The sequence below is a fragment of the Nicrophorus vespilloides genome, unplaced genomic scaffold (genome assembly GCF_001412225.1).
Source record: "Nicrophorus vespilloides isolate i.1.1-1 unplaced genomic scaffold, Nicve_v1.0, whole genome shotgun sequence".
In the NCBI taxonomy this organism is placed as follows: Eukaryota; Metazoa; Arthropoda; class Insecta; order Coleoptera; family Silphidae; genus Nicrophorus; species Nicrophorus vespilloides.
Genome location: NW_017098198.1, coordinates 88,517 through 115,751, shown reverse-complemented (window position 1 = coordinate 115,751; position 27,235 = coordinate 88,517). Strand labels below are relative to the sequence as shown.

General features: G+C 28.3%; 1 protein-coding gene across 3 annotated transcripts in view; it reads right to left on the bottom strand.

The window, feature by feature from the left end:
* Nucleotides 1–27,235, bottom strand: part of LOC108561891 — a 51,938-nt gene that overhangs the window by 12,583 nt on the left and 12,120 nt on the right. For 2 of the 3 annotated variants that reach the window (XM_017920007.1, XM_017920009.1), the window contains exon 2: nt 14,875–15,021. In XM_017920007.1, coding sequence (XP_017775496.1) covers nt 14,875–14,980 — 106 coding nt within the window. In that variant the 5' untranslated portion in view covers nt 14,981–15,021. Of the gene's footprint in view, nt 1–14,874; nt 15,022–20,195; nt 20,390–27,235 lie in introns of those variants that run through there. The other variant, XM_017920008.1, reaches the window with a different exon arrangement.

The following is a 27,235-nucleotide window of genomic DNA, read 5'->3' as shown; positions in this document are numbered from 1 at the left end:
ATATTATATTTTCATATATTAAAAAGCCACACCATGTCACTTAGTTTTTAATGTTCAATAAGATTTGCACTTTACTCAACAAATAGCCGCATTTGCCCACCGCTTCTATATTAACATTTCTAAATTCTAATTTTTATATATTTGAACAACCAACGCCTGTATTTGTAATGAATAATTTGTAGATTATGTTTTTCAATTAAAATTTATGTTTTATTAATATTTCCATATTTTATATTGCTCTACGATCCCACGGTGTCCTATTTATATCTTACATATTTATGAGAATAAAATGCAGCAGCAATTAATATGTAATAATATATTTACTTCGGAGATGATAAATCATTAGAGCCAAGACATATTAATATATTTATAATAAGTAATTCATAAAATGTATTATTTAAAAACCTCATAGAATAATTAAAATATAATGGTCATTTTACGATGTCTAATTCTAGAGTCATTCCCGCAGGATTTAACGCCCGGCTTTATGATATATTTGATTTATTTAGAACATATATTTCCATAATGGGCAGAATGACCAAGGTCGATAGATATATTTATTATTTTCTCTTCTTTTTTAGTGAAATATAATTATGTTTTTTTTTTCTTTTTTGTATTAGAATTTTCCATTAATTTGTTTCTGAAAATGTATGTTAAATTCTGGTTTATTTTCATTATAATTACTTTCAAAGAGTTTGAAATGTATACAGTGGAACTTCGCTTAACGAGTATAATTCGTTCCAAAATTTCCGAATTTTTATTCGTATAGTGAAACAATTTTTCCCATATAATCTAATGTAATATACGATAATGCGTTCCATTTTGCGAGTCATTTTCATACAATTTATTTCGTTAAGCGAAATACTCGTTATGCGAGGTGTTCGTTAAAACCTGTTTGTGCGGTAGATAGAGACCCCATAAATAAATTATTACATATAACAAATAACTTTGTACAATACATTAGATAAACTTTTTTAAGCGGTGGATAGAAATATGCGCACTTAGAAAATACGTCAAATATTTACCAAATACATGAGAAAGTGCATCCAAACAAAATAAATAATTAAACTACACATAGAAACATTTTAAAAACATTTAATTTCTCATTGTACATATGGAGAAATTTTCAAAATGCACATACATAATTCATTGCTACTCGTGTTAATCCAAAACGCGCATCTTCTTGTGTTGAATTGGTTCAAAATCGACTAACAGGCTTTGTATATGCACACTGATAGAAAACATTAAAATGTTGCAAACGCCGTAAGAATACATATATATTAAAAAATCGCACAAAAACAGGTTCTATAGGTTCATAGCTCAAATGCTTAAGAACAAACACTTGGCGCATCCACCATACGATGAAAATAAATATTACTCATTCTGTCCGAAAATATGATGTACATTTGAAAGAAAATCTTAGATTATCTAGAGTTTCGAAAGCAATTGGCAATACTCATTATATTTGTATTGTTTACATTAATAGCTAAATAACATAACGTATTTGATGATCATTGCTTTTGAGTTAAGTAGAAATTTGAAGACCAAGTTTTTTTAAGAAAATTTAATTGTCACCTCTGTAATTTCAAATTAAAAAAAATACTCAAATAACGTGAATTTATAAAGAAGAGATGCTAAATCAAAGCAATTGACTAATGAACAACGCAATAACTTGCAATAGTTATTACAGTATATGAAGAAGAAAGAAAAATTAGAACACGGTTCTACTGATGATTGGAATATTCAATTTAAACGTTCTCGATTTGTTTTGGTCAACTCTATATAATAACTACAACATTAAGCATCGACAAACACAATTGATGAATTGTTTGAATGTGTTCACGATGCATTTAATAAATTAGAGAGAAATACTATTGATAACATTTTTATAACATTACAAACGTGTATGGAATCAATTATGTTAACAGGAGTGGGAAATTCCTATAAATTTCCTCATATAAATAAGGTACAATGAGTCGTGAGATATTTTGGTATTTTAAGCCAAATTTGTTAGATATGGCTTCAATTTCTATAAACCTACAGTTTTTCCTCTTGTAACTCGTATTGCAACAAGACATATTATTTCCATCATCATCAACACTTATTTTTTACGTTGTTGTCTATGGATTCCTTTGTTTCTTAAATTTTGTAAATACAATTTTGGCTACATAATATGTAATGTTTTTGTTTGTATTGTAATAATGCACAAGCAAATATAAAATATATAATTTAAACTTATGTGAAATAAATTCCAAACAATCTGTGAAACATAGCTTTTAGTTGAAAGCGGAGAGTGATTTTATTGGCGGATAACATACTGTAACCTCGAGCTCAGCGTGACCAATCAGAAGTGGAATTAGATCTTGGCAATAAATAATATTAATCTTAGTTTAACGATGGCTTAGCTAATTGACAATTAAATTACTGCAGCGAAACCATCAGCGTTTGACCTAAATATCAACGTCGTCTGCATTTTAAATAGAACGGAAGACGACGACGTTGAAATTATGTCAATTAAATGAAAGTGCAACTAGTCCATTTTAAACGATCCCTGAATTTTCCGTGAAAAACGTCATTTAGATATATAAAGTGAAAATTGTCTTGATGCATTTTTAAAATTCTTAAAATATAAATCTATATATTCTACAAATATGTTAAACAATTGGTATACGAACGAAAATGTATATCGCAGAGCATCAATATACTACTGAAGTTAACCTATAAGACGACAGCCAACCAACAAATTAAAAAGAATAAAATAATGGTAAAAACTTCCATTGGAAAGTTTACCAAGAACAAATGTCAACCGCCATAAGATTTACTTAATGTTCACAGGAATATAGTGTAAAAATAAATACTAAACGATATAATAAAAAAGAGTAGTAAAAAACTAAGAAATAATTGGTACATGAACTTCATTATATTCTTTTTCTCATTATAAGTTTAAAGTCAGTGAAAATTTAACAATCTGTTAATCGTCAAGGAAAGGATTATGATACTGTATTATTAATTGTGTTTTAATTAAAGTTTTGTTGGGAAATAACATCTAGAATGCTGTAAAGTTTAGTTCGAGTAATGAGCTATTTGGCGGTTTAAATATTGCGTACCAATTTAGTTACGAAACGGAGGGGCGAATGTACATGTCTTAATTGAGTCCAATTTCGTCGGAGTGCATAAACGAACAATTAAGTCGTAAAGCAGGGGAATGCAAGAACTTGTATCGAAGATTCCTTTGTTGGTACAACAAAGACGTTTGTTTTGGTTGCGTTAATGCACGACTGCGCTTCAGATGTGTTCAGGGTGGAGGTGTTTCGGGTGGATTGCTGCTTCTGGATGGTCCAGGGAGGATCCAAACAATAATGAAATTCCCAGTTTTTAATCTATCTCTCCTTTCTTCTTGCATCTCTTTTCTTCTTTGTCTCTTTCTTCATCTATATATTCTTCTGTTTTTCATGCCTTTTTTTGGTGCATCCTTCCTGAAGTAACGTTTTATCCGTTGACGAATGAGGACGCAATTAAAATTAATATAATATAATTATTCAGGATGGCGGTTCCGCTTGAACACCTACGGAATATATGTTAATGTTCCGATTAATAATGCAACGAGTATGATGGGAATTTATGTCCGGATTTAATATTCTTCAGCGGGTCGCGTATCAATCCTCATCACTCGACAGCCCCCAGTGATATAAATTAAAGCCAGTTTTGTGCGTTATGCGCTTTGTGCCTTCGTAACTTCAAAGGAAACCAATGGTTTATTATTTATCTACATAATACATATCTCCATAGATCCCAGTTAACATTATCCTTTTTATCTCTCTTGCTCTCTCTCTCTCTATTTTTATAGTTTTGTTCTTGTTTTTCTACCTTTTGCCATTATTTGTGATACTGCTGTTACAGTAGCTTTTTGTCACCGAAAATCCAAAGAAGGATATTACGCTCGCATTTTTGTCCTGACGCTGATATACTGCGTCATTTGCAATTGAGCGGTCGCTTTTGTAATATTGTATTGCTCGGTGCTTTTCTGCATATTGTGCTTTAGACCTCCATTGTAAATCAAAATATTTCAATGCTTTTGTTGCACTGAGCAACATTTCTATAGAATCACGTAGCTAAATATAAGCGCGTACTTCTATTTAAAAGGTAAAATTAAATGCTGCCCCAAAGCACCTTAGATTTCATTGAGAAATTTATATTCGAGGTATGAAATATATTTTTTTTAGTTAACCTCATTTTAAACCATATTGTCATATTCGGACAAATTACATCTCAAATGTTTTTTTTTTATAAAAAATGATTTTGTGCAGTTCTTTTTTTAGGTAAAAAATAGGGCATATTTTGCTATTTTATTACCGAAAAGGTGAGAATGTTGTTGAAGCTAGAAAAAATGTATGTGAAGAAGTCAATGAAAAATGCACCAGAACATTGGTGCCTAAACTGGTTTGAAAAATTTAGTTCTGTATTAAAGATACGACTTTTGGAAAGCAGAAATTACGAGCAATTAAATATTTTGTAGTATTCCAGCATTTATAAACTTCTAAAATTAATGAATTAATCATCTTATAGATTGTCGAAATGTAGCTTAGCATTTTTTACGAGTTCATTAAGTAATAGAAAAGACAAATTCATCTAATAAATAATAAACATTTTGAAATAAAATTAATTTAACGTACAATTGTCGAAATAAATCATTATTATCATGAATAAACTTAAAAGTAGTTGTGTATCAACAGAATTAATTAAATGTAAGGAACATAATAATCACAACAGATTGAAAAGTCTTAGAAATACTTCAATCAGAAAAGAAAACAAAATTGTTGTAATATGAAAAATTGTAATATAATAAACATACTATTATTAATAACTGAAAAAAAAGGAGTGTTTAAATACAATAAATTATGAGATATAATTCATGTGTACTGTAAATCATTATTAATTTAAAATTATTTTTTAGTTGTTTTTTAATTCACGTAATTAATTGTGTATAATAATGTAATTAATCAAATAAAACGAATACTGAAAATAATTTACACATGAAATGATACAAACAAATTAATTCACTCTTAACCGCATATATATAATGTTGCCTGGGATTGATGTAAATCCAATTTTCAAAGAGAAATAATAAATAAATGTTAATAAAACAGCAGATAATTATACATGATCAAACGGATATTGGTCTGTTAATTACTTTTGCATGCTAATTTGTTACATTTGTGGTTTTGACTGATATTTAGTAGTCAGAACTGTATACAATCTGTATCATAATTTTCTTCTAAACATTATCTCAAATTGTATGCCGTGATTACATAAAATATTAATTACAATCGTTGTCCAATATTTTGTAAGTAAAATTTGTACCAACGGAAATTAGTCCTATTTTTTAGCTGAACAAAATATTTATTAAATAATGAAATATAATACAGCAATAGCTCGCATTGTCCGACTTCGTGCTATAGCAAAACTTCTGGTCCAGAAACCAACCATTAATTCATGAAACGATTTTGTATATATAAAATATCGTTTATAAGATGGAAGAGTGACACAAGAAATTATAGTTGATGAACTGGGCTTGAATGACATTGCTTTGTCGCAAATATTACATCATCCCCTTTACTGCACGAAGAAATCCTCTTGATGTGTTCCACGATTTTTAAATGACAAAAAAGGCACGTTTTACCCAATATTTCTTGGAAACAATTGAAAATTTAGGAAGCAGCAGTCCATGGTATGGAGCGCAGTAGGTGCAAATCCCAGTTAAAGCAACACAACAAAAAACAGCAACAAAAGTGATAATGTCGATTTACTCTACCAGGATAAAAGTGGTAGCTGCTATCTCAATCGAAACTGGCCAGAGGGTAACTGCTAAGTAGTACACAGGAACTTTCTTACCACAAGTTTTCTAAATTTTGTTGGGAAATCTGAAAACAGGAAAACTTCGTCGCTATTTTTTACATTACGATCATGAAAAGTGGCTCTACTGACTGAGGAAATGTATTGAAATAAATGGAAATTATGTAGAGAAATTACAAAAGGATAGAAATTTTAAATAAAATTGTTTTTATTTTGTTTTTTCCAGCCAACTTAGCGAACTTTTATTAGATCCCTCGTAAGATTGCAGTTTCTATTTTATAAAATTATTATATTACTCTATGTGTTTGTCTATTCAAAATAAAAATATATTCATTTAAGCAAACATTTCTCCACTTAACAATTATAATAATATCAACATATATAAATATCCTTTTTACTTATAATTTCCTGGTATCAATTATTTAAATTAAATATGACTTGTTTCAACAATCGGTTTACCGCTTCAAAAATACGATCTTGATAATTTTCATTAATTGTACATTGGACTGTTTGTATCAAACACTGTTTTCAAAATAAGATCAATAATTTGCAAAAGACATATTACCTTAACTAAATCAGAAATGAACTACACATATTTTCAATTAGTAATTTTAAACAAAGTAACAGTTAATCTTTTTTTCTTCATATTTTTCATTAATTATTTATTAATATACAAATTATTAATAACAATTTAATGTAAATGTACATACAAATGGCTATTGTCCGCAGTATTTTCTCGTAATATGTATTTAATTAATTTTAATTCTCTGATATTATATTTATTCAAATATTATCGATTTCTTGTTGGCAAAACTTTATTGTGCACGAAAATCATGAATAATGGCGAACATTATCAGAGTATCTAGGGAGAATCTAGTACACCCCTTTTTGAAGTACACACTTGGGCAATCAATATAAATCATATTCGTGCCGGGAGAAGCAGATTTAAATATTTTATTTGTTTAATGCTTAAATTAAATTACTTACGTTACTTCTCAAGCATATCTCATATATGCAAATGAGATATTTTTAATTTATTTTGATTAAATAATACTCCCTTCCGAAATAAGTGCCTGATTTTAGTTATTTATTTTAATTGGTAAAAGTGACTAGTAACCCTCTGAAATTTGACATTTTTTCAAAATAGAATTTGTTTAAAGTTAATTATTATAGTCGTCATTGCAAAAAATACGCAAAAAGTCTATATGCAAATAATTAACAGAGAAATTAATCAAACAAAATCAAAATCCAGCAAGATAATACCACATTGCAGTTTTGATGATGAGTAAATTAAGTGTTCATTTTCAAATTTCCATTTTATGTTATTGTTTAGTTGTGAAAATACACGTCATATATCCCTTTTTATATTTGTTTTTAAATTTGTTTTTATATTTGTTTTAAATTTGAAATTGGACACTTATTTTGGAACAAATAAAATTCTTAAATTGTACACTTATAAATTATGAAGTAAAGTATAAAATTTTAGAATGGAAAGCGCTTTAGATATACGAAGAAGAAATTGAGTTAAGCAAATAAGGCGAGTTTTATTTCTAGAGACGGTGCTTTCATTACATCGGAAATTTTTCGCCGTCCCGCAGATCGTCCACGTTATATATATAGGTCTTATTGATAGGTCTTGAGGCGAGTTTGTACGAACCCCAATCTCCCATATCCACCCCCAGGTTTCATATTAATATAACAGCCAAATTAAATGTCAAATGCAGTGGGTATTTGGGGAATATTGCAATTCCTTAGTCGCGCGTACTATCGATTCCCGACTCCGCAAAATATCCCAATCCAATTTGGAAACTTTTCATTAATGACTTCACTTTACTGAATTGTATTCATTAAATAATAATATCATTTTTTTTATAAATAATTAAATTTTATTGTTATGGAATTTTGTATCTTACTCATTTATAATTGAATACTATTTCAAGAAAAGACATCTTTTTCTTACACACAATTATGTAATTATATCAAGATAATTTAAAACCTATTTCTTACAGATCAATAAATTGAATTGGCTTTTATATATATTTCCATACATACAACAAATGCAACAAATTATGTATATTATTATTAAGAAAATTATTTTTATATAATAACAACTTCTATAGAGTTGTATTAATATATTTCGAGTAGTGGTCATTATTCTTTGAGTTACGATGAAAATGTTTAATTTTATAAAGGATAATATGAAATGTTCTTGTATTAAATATCGAAATGTTATATTATATTCATTAAGAAATTCAAGATTCTGGAAGATATATTTAATAATATTTTTATATAAAATGTTATTCTTTTTAATCGTATTAATTATATGGATTGTGAGTGATCGTGGGAAACATTTTCTACTTTCTTCCTGATAAAAATAAGACGAACATTTTTACTGTAAGATAACGATAAATTAGAGTGTTCTCCAAAGCCTATGAGGCAGGTATAAATTATTATTCTACTCTTAAATTCTGCGAAATTAATATATTAAAGCCTCGCAGGGGATAATACCGTCTGAAATAAATCATACGTGCACGAGGGCGAAAGGAAACGCGAAGCGCCCACGACGTAGAGACCTGCGAAAGGATTAAGAACCAATAAATTTATTGTATTCCGATTTGTCTGTCTTCGGGTGCTTTTTCTCTTCTCCTTTCCTCATCGAATATTCTTTTCCCTCGTATTTCTTCCTTCCTATATAAATTAAAGATAAGCCTCCGTTTTTTCGTCTCTCCTTACAAGGAATTTCCTAATTTGAACTCTGGCTTGGTAATATGAATGGGAAACATTATTTTAGGTCAAATTGGCAAGTAATTTATTATTCATTATATAAAAACATTTTATTTCAGTTATTTGTCCACAAATGATTTTTTTAGGTATAATGAAATATATGTTAGTCGTAGAACTTTATAAAATGCCAGTAAAAGAGGATTATTCATTACATATTCCATACAAAGCAGTCATACCTCAATTAACGTCTAACGAAATGACTTCGTTAAATCAAACTTCGGTTTCAGAGGTAAACTTAGTACGGCCAGAATGAAGATACTTTCCATCGTAAAGAAAATAAATAATCAGTCAACTTACATACAGAGTGAAATCACTAATTAAAATATGTGCCTATATGGATTTATTTTATTTTGCACTGATCATCGCTTAAAAATAACACTTCTTTCTAAATCAGGAACTACTTAAATCTTTGGTTTTCAACATTTTTTTCAGCAGGAACTTTTTACATTTTATCTTCATTTTCATTGTCTTCGTTGCTAAATATTTGAGAAAAACATTATTCAATAAATTTATTAATTCATCAACATTTCCGTATTGTATTGGTTGAACTGGATAAAATTCTTTTCTACTTATTTTTTTTTTACAATTTAATATTGATTTTTTTTTCAATATTTTTGAATTATTAATTATTATTCTTTATGTATATACGTATGTATGTATTTTTTTAAGAGAATTAACAATATTTGTTACAGAGAATTTATGTATTTTGCAATGATCATATGATACTGACTATATTTTAAGTCAGGTGTATCAAACTCGCGGCGGCTTGAACATTTTTGCGACATACAATAATACATAATAAAATAACAAACTGAAGCAGAATAAAAATAAGATAGGTAGAATTCGCTAAACGTTTTTTAGTTATACTCTTTTTTTGCTATTATTAAACAAAATGCGTACATTAATTTTGAATATACCACAAGTAGGTGTTTAAGCATAAATAATATCTAAAATATTGGGTGAAGTAAAAAGTTCTGATTGGGTTCTATTGGGTCCATAAACATCACATATTTTTTTTGCCGCCTGCTCCGCTTTTCTCTTTGGTCATAGTGGCGTTGAAAAATCTGTCGAATTTTCTCATAATTAAATTTTGACATAATTAAATTAAATGCTAATGAACAAATGAACAAATCAAGTTTAGATGATACTGCATCGTATCAAAAGTAGGCAGAAAAAGTTTCAAATCTTAGAACTGAATTTAAAACAAGATTTAAAGATTTTAATTTTTTCCAAGACAAATTTTGTTTGTTTTCTTCGATTTTCTCAATAAATATAGACTCAGCCATATGCAAATGGCGGAGATCGAGATTCAGTGCGTCTCAAATTTGAAGGCAACATTTATTGAAGTGGATGAGCCTAAATTTTACAAATTATTTCCATGTTTGAAAGTACTTATCGGTGCGAGCAGTTATTTTCAGTTATGAAAGGAAATATGTCTCCTGTTAGAAACAGTATCAGACGTTAATCTTGGGTCAGTTTTCAAAGTAATCACTCCGAACAAAATTTCTACCGAAATAGGAAAATAGTAGCAGAGAAGAGATATCAAGTGTCAGGACGTAAACATTAAATTTTTCTTGTTATTTTATATATGGTTTTTGCAATGTATTATTCGAAACAAACTTACGTTTCTATGAATATTGATATTTTTGCGACCCACTTAAAGTTAAACCTTGTTTGTTTGGCCCAAGTTAGTTTGACACCCTTGTATTAAGTAGTAAGAAAAAATAAATGACATATATTTTTAAGCATATTTTCAATTATAATTATTTATGAGTATATCAACCTTAAAAAAAATGACTTGCTTAAAGAACTTGTTTCGCATAACAAGTGACGATTGGAAGAGAAGTCCCTGCAGGCGCGCAGCTACATAATTTTTACATGTATTTTTGAATATATTAACCATCTTCGATTTTCTTTGTCATCTTTGTTTAAAGTGGACTTTAATTTGCAAATATGATTTGTGTTTGCTGTAAATGCAAAACACAAATGTATTGTGTCGAACCATTATTATAATATATAAACACACTATGTACGCTTTTTTATATAAACAAATAGTAAAATTATAAAGAGACCTCCACCGAGTCCTCGAATTGATAGAAGTAATATGAACAAATATAAATTCACTTCACCGTGTGTGAATTGGAAAACAGTTCCTAGTGTTAGTGGTAATTCTAATTATATCTTAGTGTTGTTTGTGATCACAAAATTTCCAAACTTGTATTCAGACATGTTATTTGTGTTTTTTGTCTCCGAATAAAAAGTCAAAGAATAAAAAGAACCATAGATTTGAAAAGTTATATTTTTTACATTAGTTTATATGGGAAAACGTATTTCACTATACGATTATTTCACTATACGAGTAAAAATCCGGAAATTTTGGAACGGATTAAACTCGTTAAGCGAGGTTCTACTGTACTACTAATATCAATATATATATATACAGTTTTAACTACCTCCTCAATCAGAAAAGTAGATTTACTTGTATCGTTATTTAATCTTAAGTTTCGCAGTAATTTGAAATAATTAAAAGAATGTTCCAAAACGTGCGTATATTTTGAAGCTATATTTTTTTTTTCGTTAATTCAATTGATTCAATGTGCGGATGACGGTTGGTCCGTCCGCCCTGTTGTTGCTCCTTCCTGAATAAAAGATATTTTATGGCGGACGTTACAAAACTGGTGGCTTGTATTGAAGTCTCCGACTGCCTCCGACTACTGGAAGTGTGTACACTGTATGTGTTATGCGCCTAGGAATGGCCTATTTAGTCTACCTCTCGACTGAATATCGTGAAATATTGCCCTCTTATGAGACGAGAGCTACAGAGTCACTAGGGCTGCGGGGATGCATTATTATTTTTTTTCTCTGCTCTCATCTCCTTCAACGAAATGCCGCTCGCGGACCTTTTCATTCCCAAAAGAAATTTGCGTACAGATATTGCGAATTTGCATATCCATTTTGATTCTTATTAAACCGCTCTTTTCAAAATTTCTTTGTCAATTCTACTAAACATTTTTAGTAACATAATAATTCCTCCATTTTCAATTATATTAATTTTAATTAACTCCTGAAATATAACTCATTTATAATTTTATTTTTATATTATAATAAACAAAGTCTTATTATATATTTAGTTATTCAAGTTTAATAAATATATTGAAGACAATTATAATTTATTCTCATTGATTAGAACTGTCATTTAAGTTCATATCTCATTGAATGTTTTATTATTCTAAATATACATTTATGACTACACTTATCAATAAATTTAAAGAGACTGTTAAGAAAAAGGTAAATGGCTTTTAATTCTAAATTAAATAATGGATATCAAAACCAATCTCATAAAAGAAAATCCACAAAGATCAATCTAAATTGATACAAAGTAAATTGTATGAAAGCAAATAATCATTAGCCTGCCCGCATGTCCTAACAACCTCCAGGCTTTTTTGAGAGAACATTTATAACTTCGCAATCGATCTATCCATTGAGACAACCATTTCTATCTTCTTTCGAGGATTACTATTCCGACGATGCAATGAATATAATGGAAGCGTATATTTGAGTATAATAATTAATATACAAATACTTGAAAAAATATTAACATACAAAAAAATATGTTTAAACTCATACATAAAAATGAATAATAAATTACTTGAGTTTCTTCTATTGTCTTTACTTATTTATTAATTATTGTTATTGTTCTAACATTAAGTATATTTTATTGTGTCTGACATTAATTGAATAAACTTTCTAGCTTACCAAGTTATAAAACTGAATATTTTTGTGTACAAAACAATACACTAAATATAAAGAATTTATACGTTTTAAGTCTTTTTGTTATAATTTTAATTATTTTCTGTATATTCTCTATATAAGCTACAAAAGAGTTCTCCATCTGTTTCTACTGACTTTTCTGTAAGTTTAAAATATTTATTGTTGTTTATTTTCAAATAATGGAAATGTTCATCAAATAAAAAACTTTCAAAAAATAAATGACACTGTACTTTACAAATATGTATTGGATTAGTGACCTAAACACAATATTCATAAATAACGCTGATATTTTTTATATACAATTAAAAGATATAAATCTTCACAAACATAGATAAAATTAAATAAATAAAAAATAATTAAAAGTTTAGCAGCAATTTAATTATATATCTTACATATGTAAATAAAATAAAACAGTTAATAATAGTTAAATTAAAGCTCTAGTTATTTGCAAACTAATTTTCGAGGGAATGCAAAGCAAAATAATACAATTTCTGCATGGAAATAGATTAATTTTAAGTCAGACGCGGAAGTCGGCGTCAAGAGACCAATCCACTTATAGTTAATGCTATTAAAACAAATATTTATTAAACACTTTCGAGACTTGGAGAAAAAGGAGAAAATATAAATTGAATATTGAAATAAATTAATCAAAATATTATTGAGTTTCATAGAAAAGTATGGGTTTTTGTCAAGAACTTATAAAAAGATATATATTTCACTTTTAAATTGAGTTTGTGTTGAAGTGCAAAGTTTGGTGTTGTTTTGAACTTTTAATTATAATGTTTTAAAAAAAAATATTGTGTATAAAAATTAATATTTTTTATATAAAGTATTTCAGTAATTTTAATAATTTTAATAATTATATTGATTTATTAATTAAAAGCAATATAAAATAGATTTATAGTTACGTAAAATGATTTAAATGATTAAAGTGTAGAAAACAAAGATTCTGAAATATATACTGCATACATTCATTCCAGTATCGATCGAGGAACTAAATTGATTTCATAAATTTATGAGGCATGCTCATATCTCGAACAGTCGAAGCACACTTTCTTTGATTGCCGAGGAGAAAGATAAAAAAGCAGTCAAACTTTTTGAACCTGCCGAGTTTCTTCGGTAGGTAGTGGAAAACAAGCGAAGGGAGCATTGCAGAAGAGAAAAAATAAAGAAGGATGTATAAGAAAAAAAAACAAGTGAAATAACAAGGGCATTCTTCGTTATCTCAATTCGAAACGTGTCGCTTTCCTTTTACGATTATTGAAACACTTACGGGACTTTCTCTGTCGATATATATATATTCTCCCTCTCTCTCTCTTCCTTCTGCTCTCATTTTTCTTCGTTTTATATATTTCCCTCAAGTTTTTTTTTTCATTCCTTTTCTGTCTTTTTCTTTTCCCACCGTTATTCTACACCTTGGGCAAATTTCATTTTGCCCACAGTCTTTCGTTGCGTTAATTAAGTGCGGATAAAAGGGATGTGGCCCTTTCATTCGTCTCCCTTCATATAGATTTGCAGCATCAGGCAATATCACCGTTACGACCGTGTTGGAGACCAATTGATCTTCGCAATGATTTATGTGAATTAGTAAAAGTTTACTAGTATATAATAATCTATAAATTATAATGATATATATATCGTAACCTTTAAAATTAAAAAAAAAATAAAAGTAACATTTTTTAAGTATAAAGCAAAATGTAAAGATTTTGGAAAACCATATACAATGGAACCTCGCTTAACGAGTTTAATCCGTTCCAAAATTCCCGGATTTTTACTCGTATAGTAAAACATATTAAAAAATACACATAATATGTGTACACAAGTTTTAAAAATGATGTAGTAGACGCACAATTCGGGACTTCTCTTCTCATCATCACTCGTTATGCCAAACGTCGCTCGTTTAGCGAGTTATTTTTCTTACAATTAATTTTGCTCGTTAAGCGAGGTTTCATTGTTCTTATCTTTTATATTTTTAATTGCAAAAGTGTAATTAATTTTTAAATTATATTATATATAATTATTGTTGTATTTTTATAGAATAATATTCGCTAAACTATAGTGTTTGATAGAAATAAATAATTAAGACTATTGGACTTAAAATATTCAATATCTCAAAGATCTAAATTTTTTTGGCAATATTCAATCGTTATATTAATATAATTTAAGTAATTTATGTACTAAGTAATAAGCTTGATTAATAACTGTACCGAATTGAAAGTTGATCTGAGTTGCGAATATACATATATAACATAGAAAGCTTGATTCTGTTATGTGTTAGTAAAAAGTTTATGTTTATGTGTTGCAAGTCATGAAGTCTTGTACATTTAATTAAAACTTTCATTCGAATCGTTTGCGCTTATTTTAAGCGATTTGTTCCAGAAAACTTTTTGAACTTGTTTAGCGTGCGAGTGAAATACGAGAAGTATTACAGTAATTTAGAATAGGAGCAGTATTTTAAGAACTCACCATGAAATAATAAAATCAATATGATTGTTAAGAAAGCTGTAACATCCATTTTCCTTGTCGAGGCGCTCTTGTTATTAAGTTGAGGAGTGCGATTGGAGACGGCCATTATCTTTCCATGTCCGGAAGATTTGTCAAATTTTATTACGCCTGAAACAAATAAGGGAATATATCATGTGCGGGACGTAGTGGCAGCAGCAGTAGTGAAAAAGAAATCATTTGATGGTATTGATTTTAATATTTGTGTGTCCGACGAATAGTTTTATGCGGTGAAATTATGTAAGTGTTCGTCGTAAATCGTCGCCGGCGACGTTATCCTCGCATATGCGGGATATCGTCGAATTTCCTCATCCTACAACATCCCCATACAAAAATCAATCACTATACATTACCAAATGTAAACACTGTATATGTGTGTATGTTGGAAGAGAGAAGCACAGAAACACACTTTAACGTATCGTTTGTCACAAGCGGAATATCCATGATGTATTAAAATGTTGCTTTTGATGCCTCAGTACAAACAGAAATGATTGGAGCAAGAAAAATCAGCGATCCTAATAACAACAACAGCAATACAATCAATAACAACATAAAATATTCCATAAATTATAAGTATTTTCTGTAAATTATATAATATAGAAACCAAACGGACGGAATTGATTGAATTTTACAAGATGCAGAAATACACATAAATCATAAATAATAATAATATTCATTGCAACAATAAATTATAAAAATAAAACTTAATACAATAACAAAAATAAAATAAAATTCCACCGTTGCAAAGGGCTGTTGACCATGGGTCTTTCTGCTCTCAGAAATACATTTACAGTAGAACTTCGCTTAAATATTATAACAATTTAGTAAATAATAATAGTAAAACAATTTTCTCCATATAAACTAATGTAAAATACGATAATGCGTTCCAAAAGTATAAATTGATCTTGCTTTTTAATGATTGTGCTTATCATATTTATGGTTATTTATATTTTTCACCTTTTTATTCGGAGACATGCAAGTGTTATTAAATTTTGCACAAAAAAATCACAAATAAAATAACTGAATACAAATCAGGTAATATGTGTGATCACAAATGACTCCATTTGTTTATATTTCTATTAACGATCTGGTGTTTCTGTGGAGGTCTCTTTATACTTTTTATATTTTTTACATAAAAAAGCCTACATAATGTGTTTATATGTTATAATAATGGTTGGACACAATACTTTTTATATTTGCAAAGTTTAGCGAGCTATAAACAAAGATGACAAATTTTAAAATGATTTAGCAGGGACTTTTCTTCTCGTCACTCGTTATACGAAACGTCGCTCGTTAAGCAAGTAATTTTTGTTACAATTTGTTTTGCTCATTTAGCGAAATGTTCATTAAGCGAGATACACTGTTGTGTCCAACCATTATTATTATAATTGTTATTATTAATATAGTGTATTAACGAACTAGAGACATTCACGGCGTCTCTTAGTGACATTATTATATGAACATATACATCAGCATAAAATAATTTCTATCGTGATCCCAGTTCGATACACTTTAATATAAATAAAGGGGACCAAGCGTAAACATTCTCATCGATACTCCTATACCTTAACTCCGAATTCAAGTCCTTATAAACACATAATGGTCATTACACATACAATCTTAATCAATATATTTCCAATAAACAAATGCATAGGATTTTCTTCCGGTCTTATAATAAACAGAACCACTAAGGCCGAATCCAGTGGGAACGCTTAATCATCAATATATACAAACCCTACTCCCAATCACAATTAACTTTATAAGTAGAATAAGTATTTAGAATTAATCTCAGTAAAACCTTCAAAGACGAATAGAGTCTCAGTAAAACTTTAATAAGATGAACGTAAGAATCTTAATATGATGAGTATAGTCGCAGATAAATCTTAAATCGACCAAGTAACGAATAAAGTTATGTAAATCCAAACGAATTTCATTAAAATCCCAACAGATGTGATTCCACAACAACAACACCAGGCAATATTCCACTGTGTCCATAAGTCCATCCCTGGGACACGACAACACTATTTATTGGCATAATTTTCACACTTTAAATATGAAGGTTTACTATATAGTAAATTGTGGTACTATTAATTTGTCAATATGATTAAAAAGTACTATGGAATTTATTTTAATATTCATATTAAATAAAGTAAATAACAATCTACATTAAGTTTTTTTTTTACTAATGTAGTGTGAAATATACTAGAAACTAAATATATTATAAGTACTTTATCGCAGTTATATGTTTCCCAATTTAGAACAACGACCTCAATTTATTATAACTAAACGTCAGAGATAAAATAATATATAATGACAGAATTTCAAATACATATATTTGTGTTGGAAATATATCTTTGGATATGCAATTATTTATGTCTTTTATTATGCGCATTTGCGCAGTAAAGTATTAAAAACCCAAAAAAAAAACAATTTGACACTTTACTGCACAAAGGGCGGCAAATTCAAATCTTGTGTTAATGTTGGGATACCCTTTATATAGAATCACTATAGCAGGTATATGTTTAATGGTATTTAATTGGAATAAACAATAAGTATAAGTAGTTAGATTTGAAACAGAATTATTTCAATGTATTGTTTTTCATAAATAATGTGTACTACAAAAAATCTAAACAAACTAAATTTTAATGGATCAAAATGAAAATACTATTTTAAAAATATAGGACACAATACTATTGATTAATTTCGATTTTTATTTTCATTTGAATTCTTTTAATTCAACTTAGATTTTAAAATAAATTGCTCTATTGATAATTCAAAAAAACAGTGATTATCACACAACTCCTATTGTTACACAAAAGGAAAAAATAAACTCGAATATTATTAAGTAAACTGAAATAAATTCATGCATTTTGTCTGGTGGACTTCAATTCTGCAATTATTTGCAGAACTATCATATTTCCAACTTGATATAACATATTTCTGCAGTAAATATATATTTTCCATATAAACAGCACACGAGTGGTATATATGTGCATAGAATACTGTCGCTGAGGGTGCACTAAACACATATCAAATAGATGGAATAATTATGTAAATCAATCATATTATTTCTTTAGCCAACGCACCTTGTTTAACATATACAAAATGTAACACGATAGCGCTCGTGTACAAAAAAAAACAAGATATACAAATCTTCAGCCGGCTTGGGCGTGAGTCCGTGACGTGGGAAGGTTCAGGGCGCCACTTCCTTTTATCGAGAGAAAGAACTCTTATAATTGCTTTCTCAGAACAGCACACTTCTTCTCCGACGGTGGGCCTTAGCTCCTCTAGAGCACCAACACCGTCATCTTAGAGCTTATGAATATATATATATCAATATCTTCTCAATTGGAGACCTCAACCGTCTTCTTTCGCGGTTCGCTGCGGTCTCCTCGAATTTTGGAAACATAGTTGCAACGTGGAACGCACTTGCAGCGTTGTCTATTTTACCACGTTACAATATGTAAATAAAATATTAATAAACTACAAATCATTATATTTTTTTTTTCAGTCATATAACATCTTATATTATTTCATATTATATAATCTATAATAATTATTTTTGATGTTTAACATTTATTTCCTAATATTTTTGTATTTTAGTTCTAGTGACTATACTAAAATATTGTTGATTAATTATAATAATTAAATAGAAATATAATGCAAAATTATGTATTAATATGATTACGAATCAAAAACTGTAAAATGAAAATATATATATTTAGAAAAAAAAATACAAAATAATTATTACATTTCTGAGATAATGTAAATAAATAATATAAATATATGTATATATAAAATATATTTATATATAATATATAAATATACATATCAGCAACAGGATGTGAATTTAATGAAAATTCGGAAATATAATGAAAATGCGCATAAAATAAATATCAATTAATATCTGTACAATATTTTACTTCAGTGGCTCACGTACCATTATTATAATTATTATTATAAATCAATATATGGATTGAATATTTATTGAAAATATAACAATATTATTAATTACAAATTCCTTAATATAAAACATAATTTATACAAATAAACTTTTTAATAAGTTTGTTTTAACATATTAAAAACAACAAGTTAAATTAAATTTTAACTGCTTTATAATAAATGGTATACAGTGGAACCTCGCTTAACAAGTACCACGAGCATTACGCTTAACGAGCAAAATGAATTGCAATAAAACTGACTGAACGACGTTTTGTATAACGAGTGACGATGAGAAGTCCCGGTTTGCGCGCCATTGTAAAAATGATGCAAGAAAACATTTATGTGACTCATTAAATATTAGGTCGGCAAGAAAATATTTTTTTTTATAATAAAATATAACTCTTTCTTTGCATACAATTATATATTTTCCATTTTGTCCGATGACCGTTTGCCATCTTTCAACACCATGATTCCGCGCTCATAGAACTTCTTAAGAACAAAATACTGAACTAAGTGCGAATCAGATCATTATAATTAGTGAAAGTTTTCCATGAATGTGACAGCACTTCTCGATCAAACGATAATAATTGTTTACGTTTTACCAAAGATATGTTGGTGAAACACGATTTGCAAATTTAGACCATTTTTCTTTAATTGATCGTTTGGTTCTTTGGATGCAGATCAAATTCCCCAATATCTTTGTAATCTTGTCAAATTAATAGTTAAACAATCAACATCATAAACTTCACATATTGAAGCAAGAAAGCTGCAGAGGGTCACATCAGCTTTTTTGCTTTTACGGAAATAAAAAAGTAAAATATGTCGAAAATATTCGCAGTAATGTTAAAATTACTTTCTTATCAACTCAATAATTCAATTACTTAAAACCTTTAGAAAATGTAATACAGGCTATTGAAAACTGTGACTGATGAAATAAGGTATAAATAACTTATTTAATATCAAAATTTCGAACATAAAGAAAATTATGAATGAAAATATGTTTTTAATTTTTTTTCGACTTACTGGTTGAAGTCGGACTATTTATCACGTATACAAAATTTCATATATAAATATCCTAGAGTGTTCCTCCTAATAAAAAAGTTTGCCGATCGCTGCTGCAGACTATAATACTATACATATTAATGTTAATCTAATAATATTAATATTATATTAAATAACACTGTTTGTTGTGAATCAATAGAACCAAACACATATTACCTATTTATATCATATTTATAGATTTCTAGTCACATAAAAGAAGCAATATATTTCATTAAGTATTATTTGTCAATTTACAATGTATGTCAATTACAGTTATCCACTAATCATAATATTCAACTTGCCTGGTATAATTTATTAATTAACTATATAACATTGATCGTTTCACTCTAACTGATATCCATATAATAAATAAATGATTAATGTTTACATGAAAAAAAAACTTCACGAACAGTATCTTTCACGTCTATATAAGCACTGAAGTACAGTTTCAAATAAAAGATTACAACAACTGAAGAAAAAGAGGATGCCTCATAATCTGTAGTGCTAACTTCATCGTGGCATAGCGGATTCTTGAATTCTGCGCGGGCCACTCTCACTTGCCTTATATTAAAACGTCTGCTCTCTTGAATGAATTCATTATTATTTATCAAGTACGTGACGGTTAACTGATGTATTAAGTATTTTTAAGTGGTGAAATGTGGTCACAAATATTCATCAAATACATGTATACAGTGGCTTGCTATGATGTAAAAATTAGGCTTAGGTAATGGTATATTTTTATAATATCAATTTCTGTATTAAATACTAAACCTAGTATTATTATTTAATACAAATACTGAAAAAAATAAGAATTTGTTCAGCGACCAATTTTCCGTAAATATTATACAGTGGAACCTCGTATACAAGCATTTCACTTAACAAGCAAAATTAATTGTTCACAAAATGGAACACATTATCATACTTTACATTAGTTTATAGGTAGAAAATTGTTTCACTATACGAGTAAAAATCTAGAATTTTAATTACTAAATTTATAAAAAACAAGATATACAGTATTATATCCGCATTTTTTTACTTACTGTTTCATTTAATAAATTGTATTATTTGTATTAAGTTGATATTAAGTTTATTGCTTTTCTGTATTAAAATTTATCAATACAAATTAAACGAAATTGACATTGTGTCCGTTATAATCATACTTAATTACCATGTTATTAAATGTATTAATATGACAAGAAGTGTTTAGCAATTATTTCAGGATTTTATTTTATCTTAATTTCAATTATTTAAATCATTAGATGTTTTTAATTGAATTTAATGTTTTTACTACACCGTAATATGAACAGTGTAAGTCGACGATAAATAAGCCTTTTTTATCAAGCTTTTGAACTACTCTTCATAATCTACTAAAGTGATTCTCAAAGTGGGGGTCTATATCACGATGACATCGATCATCGTCAATTAACTTGAGGTTGATATCAAGTTTATTAAATAATTGCCGAAAAATTACTGATTCTACATCATAGTTTTCTCCCAACAATTTCAGCCGTGAGACCATTCCTTCCAAGTGCATTTTACAACTGATCAAACCAGACTAGAAGATCTAAGCTTAAGTTAGCTAATACCTTTCATTTCCCATGCTGAATTTGTACATTAATCTCCTCTCCTTTGCTTCTCTTAACTTTTTTTTGCTCTATTTTGTTTCGGTACTTGTTGCTAGCATGTTGTTTTCTTTCCTTATTTAAATTTTCTGAAAACTTATCAACTGAATTTGAATTGTTACATTTTAATATATTCTATATATCGGTGATCACAAAGACTATCCTCTTCAGAAAGATGCTACGTCACGTCTGTTAAGCTCGTACCTTACTGGGCCACATATTTTGATTTCCTTCTCTTTAGTCTGTGGGAGGTGTCACTGTTGTCTAGGAATCATAACGCGAGACTGTTGGGATGGTTTTCCAGTCTGTTCTGGTAACAGGCACTGAACTTGGGGATTTCACTCTTAACAGTGTTCATGTTACGGGATCATTGCAGGATCTCGATGGTGGAATTGCTGGCTGTTCCCCAAAGCTGGATGCCGTATGTCCATACTGGCTTCAGTACTGTCTTGTATATCAGTAGTTTATTATTCGAGGGATAGCTGTGATCTTCTGCCGATCAGCCAGTACAACTTCGCGGACTTGATGCCCAGTTGCTTCCTTTTTGTTGCGATGTGCTTTTTCCACGTAAGTCGGCGATCCAAGAATATTATCAACTAAGCATTGCATTATTCTTTGCAGTTAATAATTAATTCTATGTTTTTCCTTGGACCCACCATTCGAGGCTAAATTATATAAAAATATAAATCACCAATTTTATAGATTTATTTTATCTAGCACTCCATGATTATAACTACTATAAATGTTTAATTTTCACAAAACTGGGTGTTAACTACTTTAACTCAAAGAATTACATATTAACACATCTGTGACATCATGATTTTGTCAGAAAAATATAAAATAATGTCAATAAACGTCATAATGATATCTGATCTATGTTATAAGGATTTTAGCTCTGTTGTGTCTTGGTATTCAATATCTAGATACCGTTGATCATCTCGTAGTTAAGTCGTTGTGGAGTTTTATTGAAATTTATGAATATGATATACAATATTCTTATGTAGTTTTATTGATAAAAATGTTTTTTCTCTGAGAAGTCAAGTAATATAAGTTTTGATTTCATAAATTATCAACTAAGCATTGCATTATTCTCTTCAGTTAATAATTAAGTCTATGTTTTTCTTTGGACCCACCAATGAAGACTAAATTATATTAATATTAATTATATAAAATTAGTTTTAAATTTATATATATAATTTTATTATCAAATCAGTTTGTTTGTATTTACAAAAAATATAAGCAATGAACTGTGAACGAATCCGAAACCTTTATTTTAATAATTTGAAACAATTTATTTAATAGTAAACACTTCAACGTTATGGACATGCAGACAATCCACATGCAGTTGAACTAGAAAAATAAAAAGTAAAATGATAACTTGACCTAGATTTTGAAAATATCGATTTAATGAGATTTTTCAGAAATAAATATAGCGTTGCCGGATATTGAATTCACTTGCAGCTGAACTTTTTCACCTCAATTTATTCCACACACTGTGCAATAGGAAATTAAAATCTAGTTGAAAATAATTTAATATGAGTTCGTATATAAACATTTGCCATACCAATCATAAATTAATTATTATGACGATGATTGCAACAAATCATAAAGCAAATTTGGATTTAGTACAGCAATAATTTTACGTTTGAAGTTATCATAACAAATTAATGTGCCGGATATCACAATATAAATAGAAATAATTCTAAAGTTGCGAAAATAAATAAATTATTTTTTATTACATCTACATAATACATATTTAAAAAATGAATAAATTTAAGGCATTGGCATTTTTTATTAATAACATTCCTTTGTAGTGTAAATTGACAAATTTCATGCTCTTATTTACATATTTTTGTTGTTTAGGTGTAAATATATTTTTAAACATAAACTTTGCATGTCTTTAGAATGGAGGCAAAATCTACACGCTGTGTTACAAACTTTGTCATGCATAAAGAAGCGACCGTATTCTGCTGCTTTATATAAAAAGTTCACAACAATTCACTTAGCTAGAGATCCCTATACCCTATGCCGGGACGAATATATTTAAATTATTTACATGAATATAGTTAATGAATTCATTAAATATAAATATATATTATATTGCAAAGTTATTATGTAATATCTTTTTAAAAGAGAAATAAGTAATACTTTTTTCTATGATAGAACTGTGACATGCAATTTATACGGAATAATGCATTATATGAAGAATGGTAATGTTAAGTAACTTATTGTTACTGCTATTAGGGTTACTTCCGTATATCATCGAAATTTTTGAAGATCTTTATTAAATAAATAAAAAGATTAGTGATTCGAAGATTATTATATCGCTAATATATAAACAATCTAATAGAAGAAGAGTTCTGATAACAATTTCAGTTAGTTTCTCTGCCTTATATGATCATAAATATCTTAACAACGTCGTGAAAATTCAAATAAAAACCTATCGAAACCTATCGGCCAGAATCATTTTGTAGACTTTTTTTATGTTTTCTGCAACAATTGACGAATTTGGGCGGTCAGCATTACTTATGTCTGTAGGACCGCGTTTAAAATCAGCAAACCACGTCTATACCATTTGTCTCGAAGGAGAAGAGTCCCCATAACACTTATCAAGCCATTGCTTTGTTTGAAAGGTATTTTTTCCCGTAGGTATTTTTTGACGTAGTTGTCAGTAGTCTAGATATTTGTATAGACTTAACATATCAACAGAAAAAAGTATACGGAGAATACATTATAAAGACTAATTGTTCTTTGTATATTACATGTAGCAATCATTTAATGGAAAATTCAAAACGAATTATACACTAATTACTGAATCACTTAAAATGAATTCATTCGTTGTTTGGTATCGACATCAAAAACATTCATGTTTTCGATTTTCGGCGCGTCATTAATAATTCAAATGAGACGAACTATTTGCGGAATTTATTTAATTAATTTGATGTACGCCAGAGTGATTTATTTCGCGTACATTTATAACAAACGACCGCATTCGGTTTCGATATTCGTACAAATGGTTGGAATTCGTCTGTTAATAGTAACAGACGTTTTCGCCTCAAAGATAATTCGAATACAGCATGTATCTAATTATCCTTACATTAATACTCCGACTCGAAATATTCTAAACATTTAGAACATTGCGTTCTGCGGTTATTGCGAATTGTAGTCTTGTGTCTGCCTAACTAATTTACTACACGTATGTAAAGTTGTAATTTTTCTTCTATTATTCTAACCTCAATGTGTTTAATATATTAAAAAAATATGTCTATCATGATTCGAAATGATTCTATAATTAATAGGACACAAAAAGTATAGTATTTTCAGAAAAAAAATTTGTAAAAAAGTTTATCTCATAGCCCGAAAAATATCGTAATTAATTATTTTTTTGTGTAAAGTAGAATTTTTTAAGAAATGTATGCATTCAAATCTGTTTTACACGAAAGATTGTTTCCTGAAAAATACATGATAATAATTGTGCAAAAATTTAAAAAAGGAATATGAAAAATCAAAAGATTGGTTCTTGACCTCTTTCCTTCAAGAAATTCATTATTAAGTACTTTATTTTTTGAGGATCCACGGGAAATTTTCCACTCGTCGGATTTTAGTTATAATTAGTAAAACATCCTGTACAACAGTAAAAACATAATATATTCCATAAACTTTATCGGTAATGGAAATCGTAATGTATATAGACCAGTTTCTAAATCTAGAACCTACTTTCAATTGAGCAAACTACAAATAATTTTTAATAAACTAGTACACATAATTGGCGGAAAGACAAAATGATATCGAATTGATATTTTATTTTTCTATTTTGTTTATTTATTTTTTTAAGAATTTTGTGTTTGGCATATATATCTTTGGCTAATAAATTGTTATTATATTACATCAGCATATAATACTTCTACTCGTGGTACAAAATGTACTATGCAATTATTATGATTTTCTTTACTTTGAAAACTTAAAATGAAATCTATTATAAAATGGAATGCAAACAAATACTAATATAAAATATGTAATAATCCCACTGTCCAAAAATAGAAATCGCATTTCACATAAGAAATTGAGAGTTCCATAGTGATATTGAATGCTAGGGACAGAAGGACATTAAAAACATAGAAAATACTGACATTGCGAAAAGAAAACCTTTATTACTTACATAATTACTTAATATATTCATTTTGATGAAATATTGTTATTGAATCTTGTGAACATTTTAATGATATTGATAAGTTGCATTCTATTCTTAGTTTTTATATGTTTTTCAAATAATACTTGATCATTTTTTTTATATTTTATTTAAAAAAATCTATTTTTTCAAATGAGACTCTTATATTTGGACAGATTATTATCTTGATAAAAACGACTCAGGGTAATAATGCTGGAACAATATTTAGTGGAACATCTTTTTTGTGATATTATAAAATCAATACCATATTATGGCAATCTGAGATTTTGGTCACATTGCGTGAATGCTTATGTGTTTCTTGTCGTTGAATCGGAAACTGCTATTTGGTTTTACGATGGTCCACTTCAATCACATGGCATCTTCGTTGATATAGCCAAAAGAATTCCCATAAAAAAGATAAATCGTTTTATGGTTTGCTTCAAAAGAAAATACATTTTTTATGTTTAGAAATAAATATGGTAAATAGTGTATATCTATCAGATTAGATAATAAATTATTAATATAACAGCCATCTGCATTGCCTAAATGTTTAATCAGTTGATTATATAACTATGTGTATTAGTACCGTACACATTATTTGGTAAAAAGTAAAATTTCAAAGATATAATGAATTAAATCTTCATAATTTTAGAATTGATTTCCTATGGCAGAAACATATTGGTCAAAATGAATCAAGTAAGATTTGCAAATAAAGAAAAACAAATTAATAATAGACATTAAAAGTACAACAATTCATCGCATAATGAGGCTTCGAACAAAAACAAAATTTCAATTGAGCAAAATAAAAATAAATTATATACACAAAATTAATATTTTTTATACACAAATGATCGGTTTTCCCCATTATACAGTCAGTTCTCTTTTTGTGCAGTATCCTAAATTTTCAAAATCCAGATGTAATCATTTTATTGTTTCGATATATTTGGATATAAAAATATTTTGTATTTATAATATAACATCTTATTTGAATACAATTTTCCAATGTTATATTAATTGTAACACGACGGGTGAGATCGTGCACTAAAGCAAATTAACAAAATATTCTACTTCCGACTGGGCGTGAGTCCCTGACGTGGGAAGGTTCTGGGCCCCACTTCCTTTTGTTCTCCGACGGTTGGCCATCACCGTATTCTTGGAATATACAAATATCTTCTCTAGCTAAGTTCTTAACCATCTTCTTTCTCAGTTCTGGACTCACGCAAATATATATAAATATCTTCTCTACTGGAAACCTTAACCGTCATCTTTCACGGTTCGATCATTGTCATCAATGTACGGAGGAGCGTAGTTTACAGTGTTCACAACTTTACAACGTTATTTAATTTTTAATATATTGTCCGTTCTCCTTTAAGGTTATCCAATAATTCATTATGGTTTATTAATATTCTATACTCTTCAACGACAGACCAATTAATTCTCTTTTTATTAATTTTTCATATTTTCATTAGGTTTACGTTTTTGTCAATATATATCAAATAATTATATTTGCAAACTTTAATCACGTCGAGATAAAATTATTAAACATTCACAT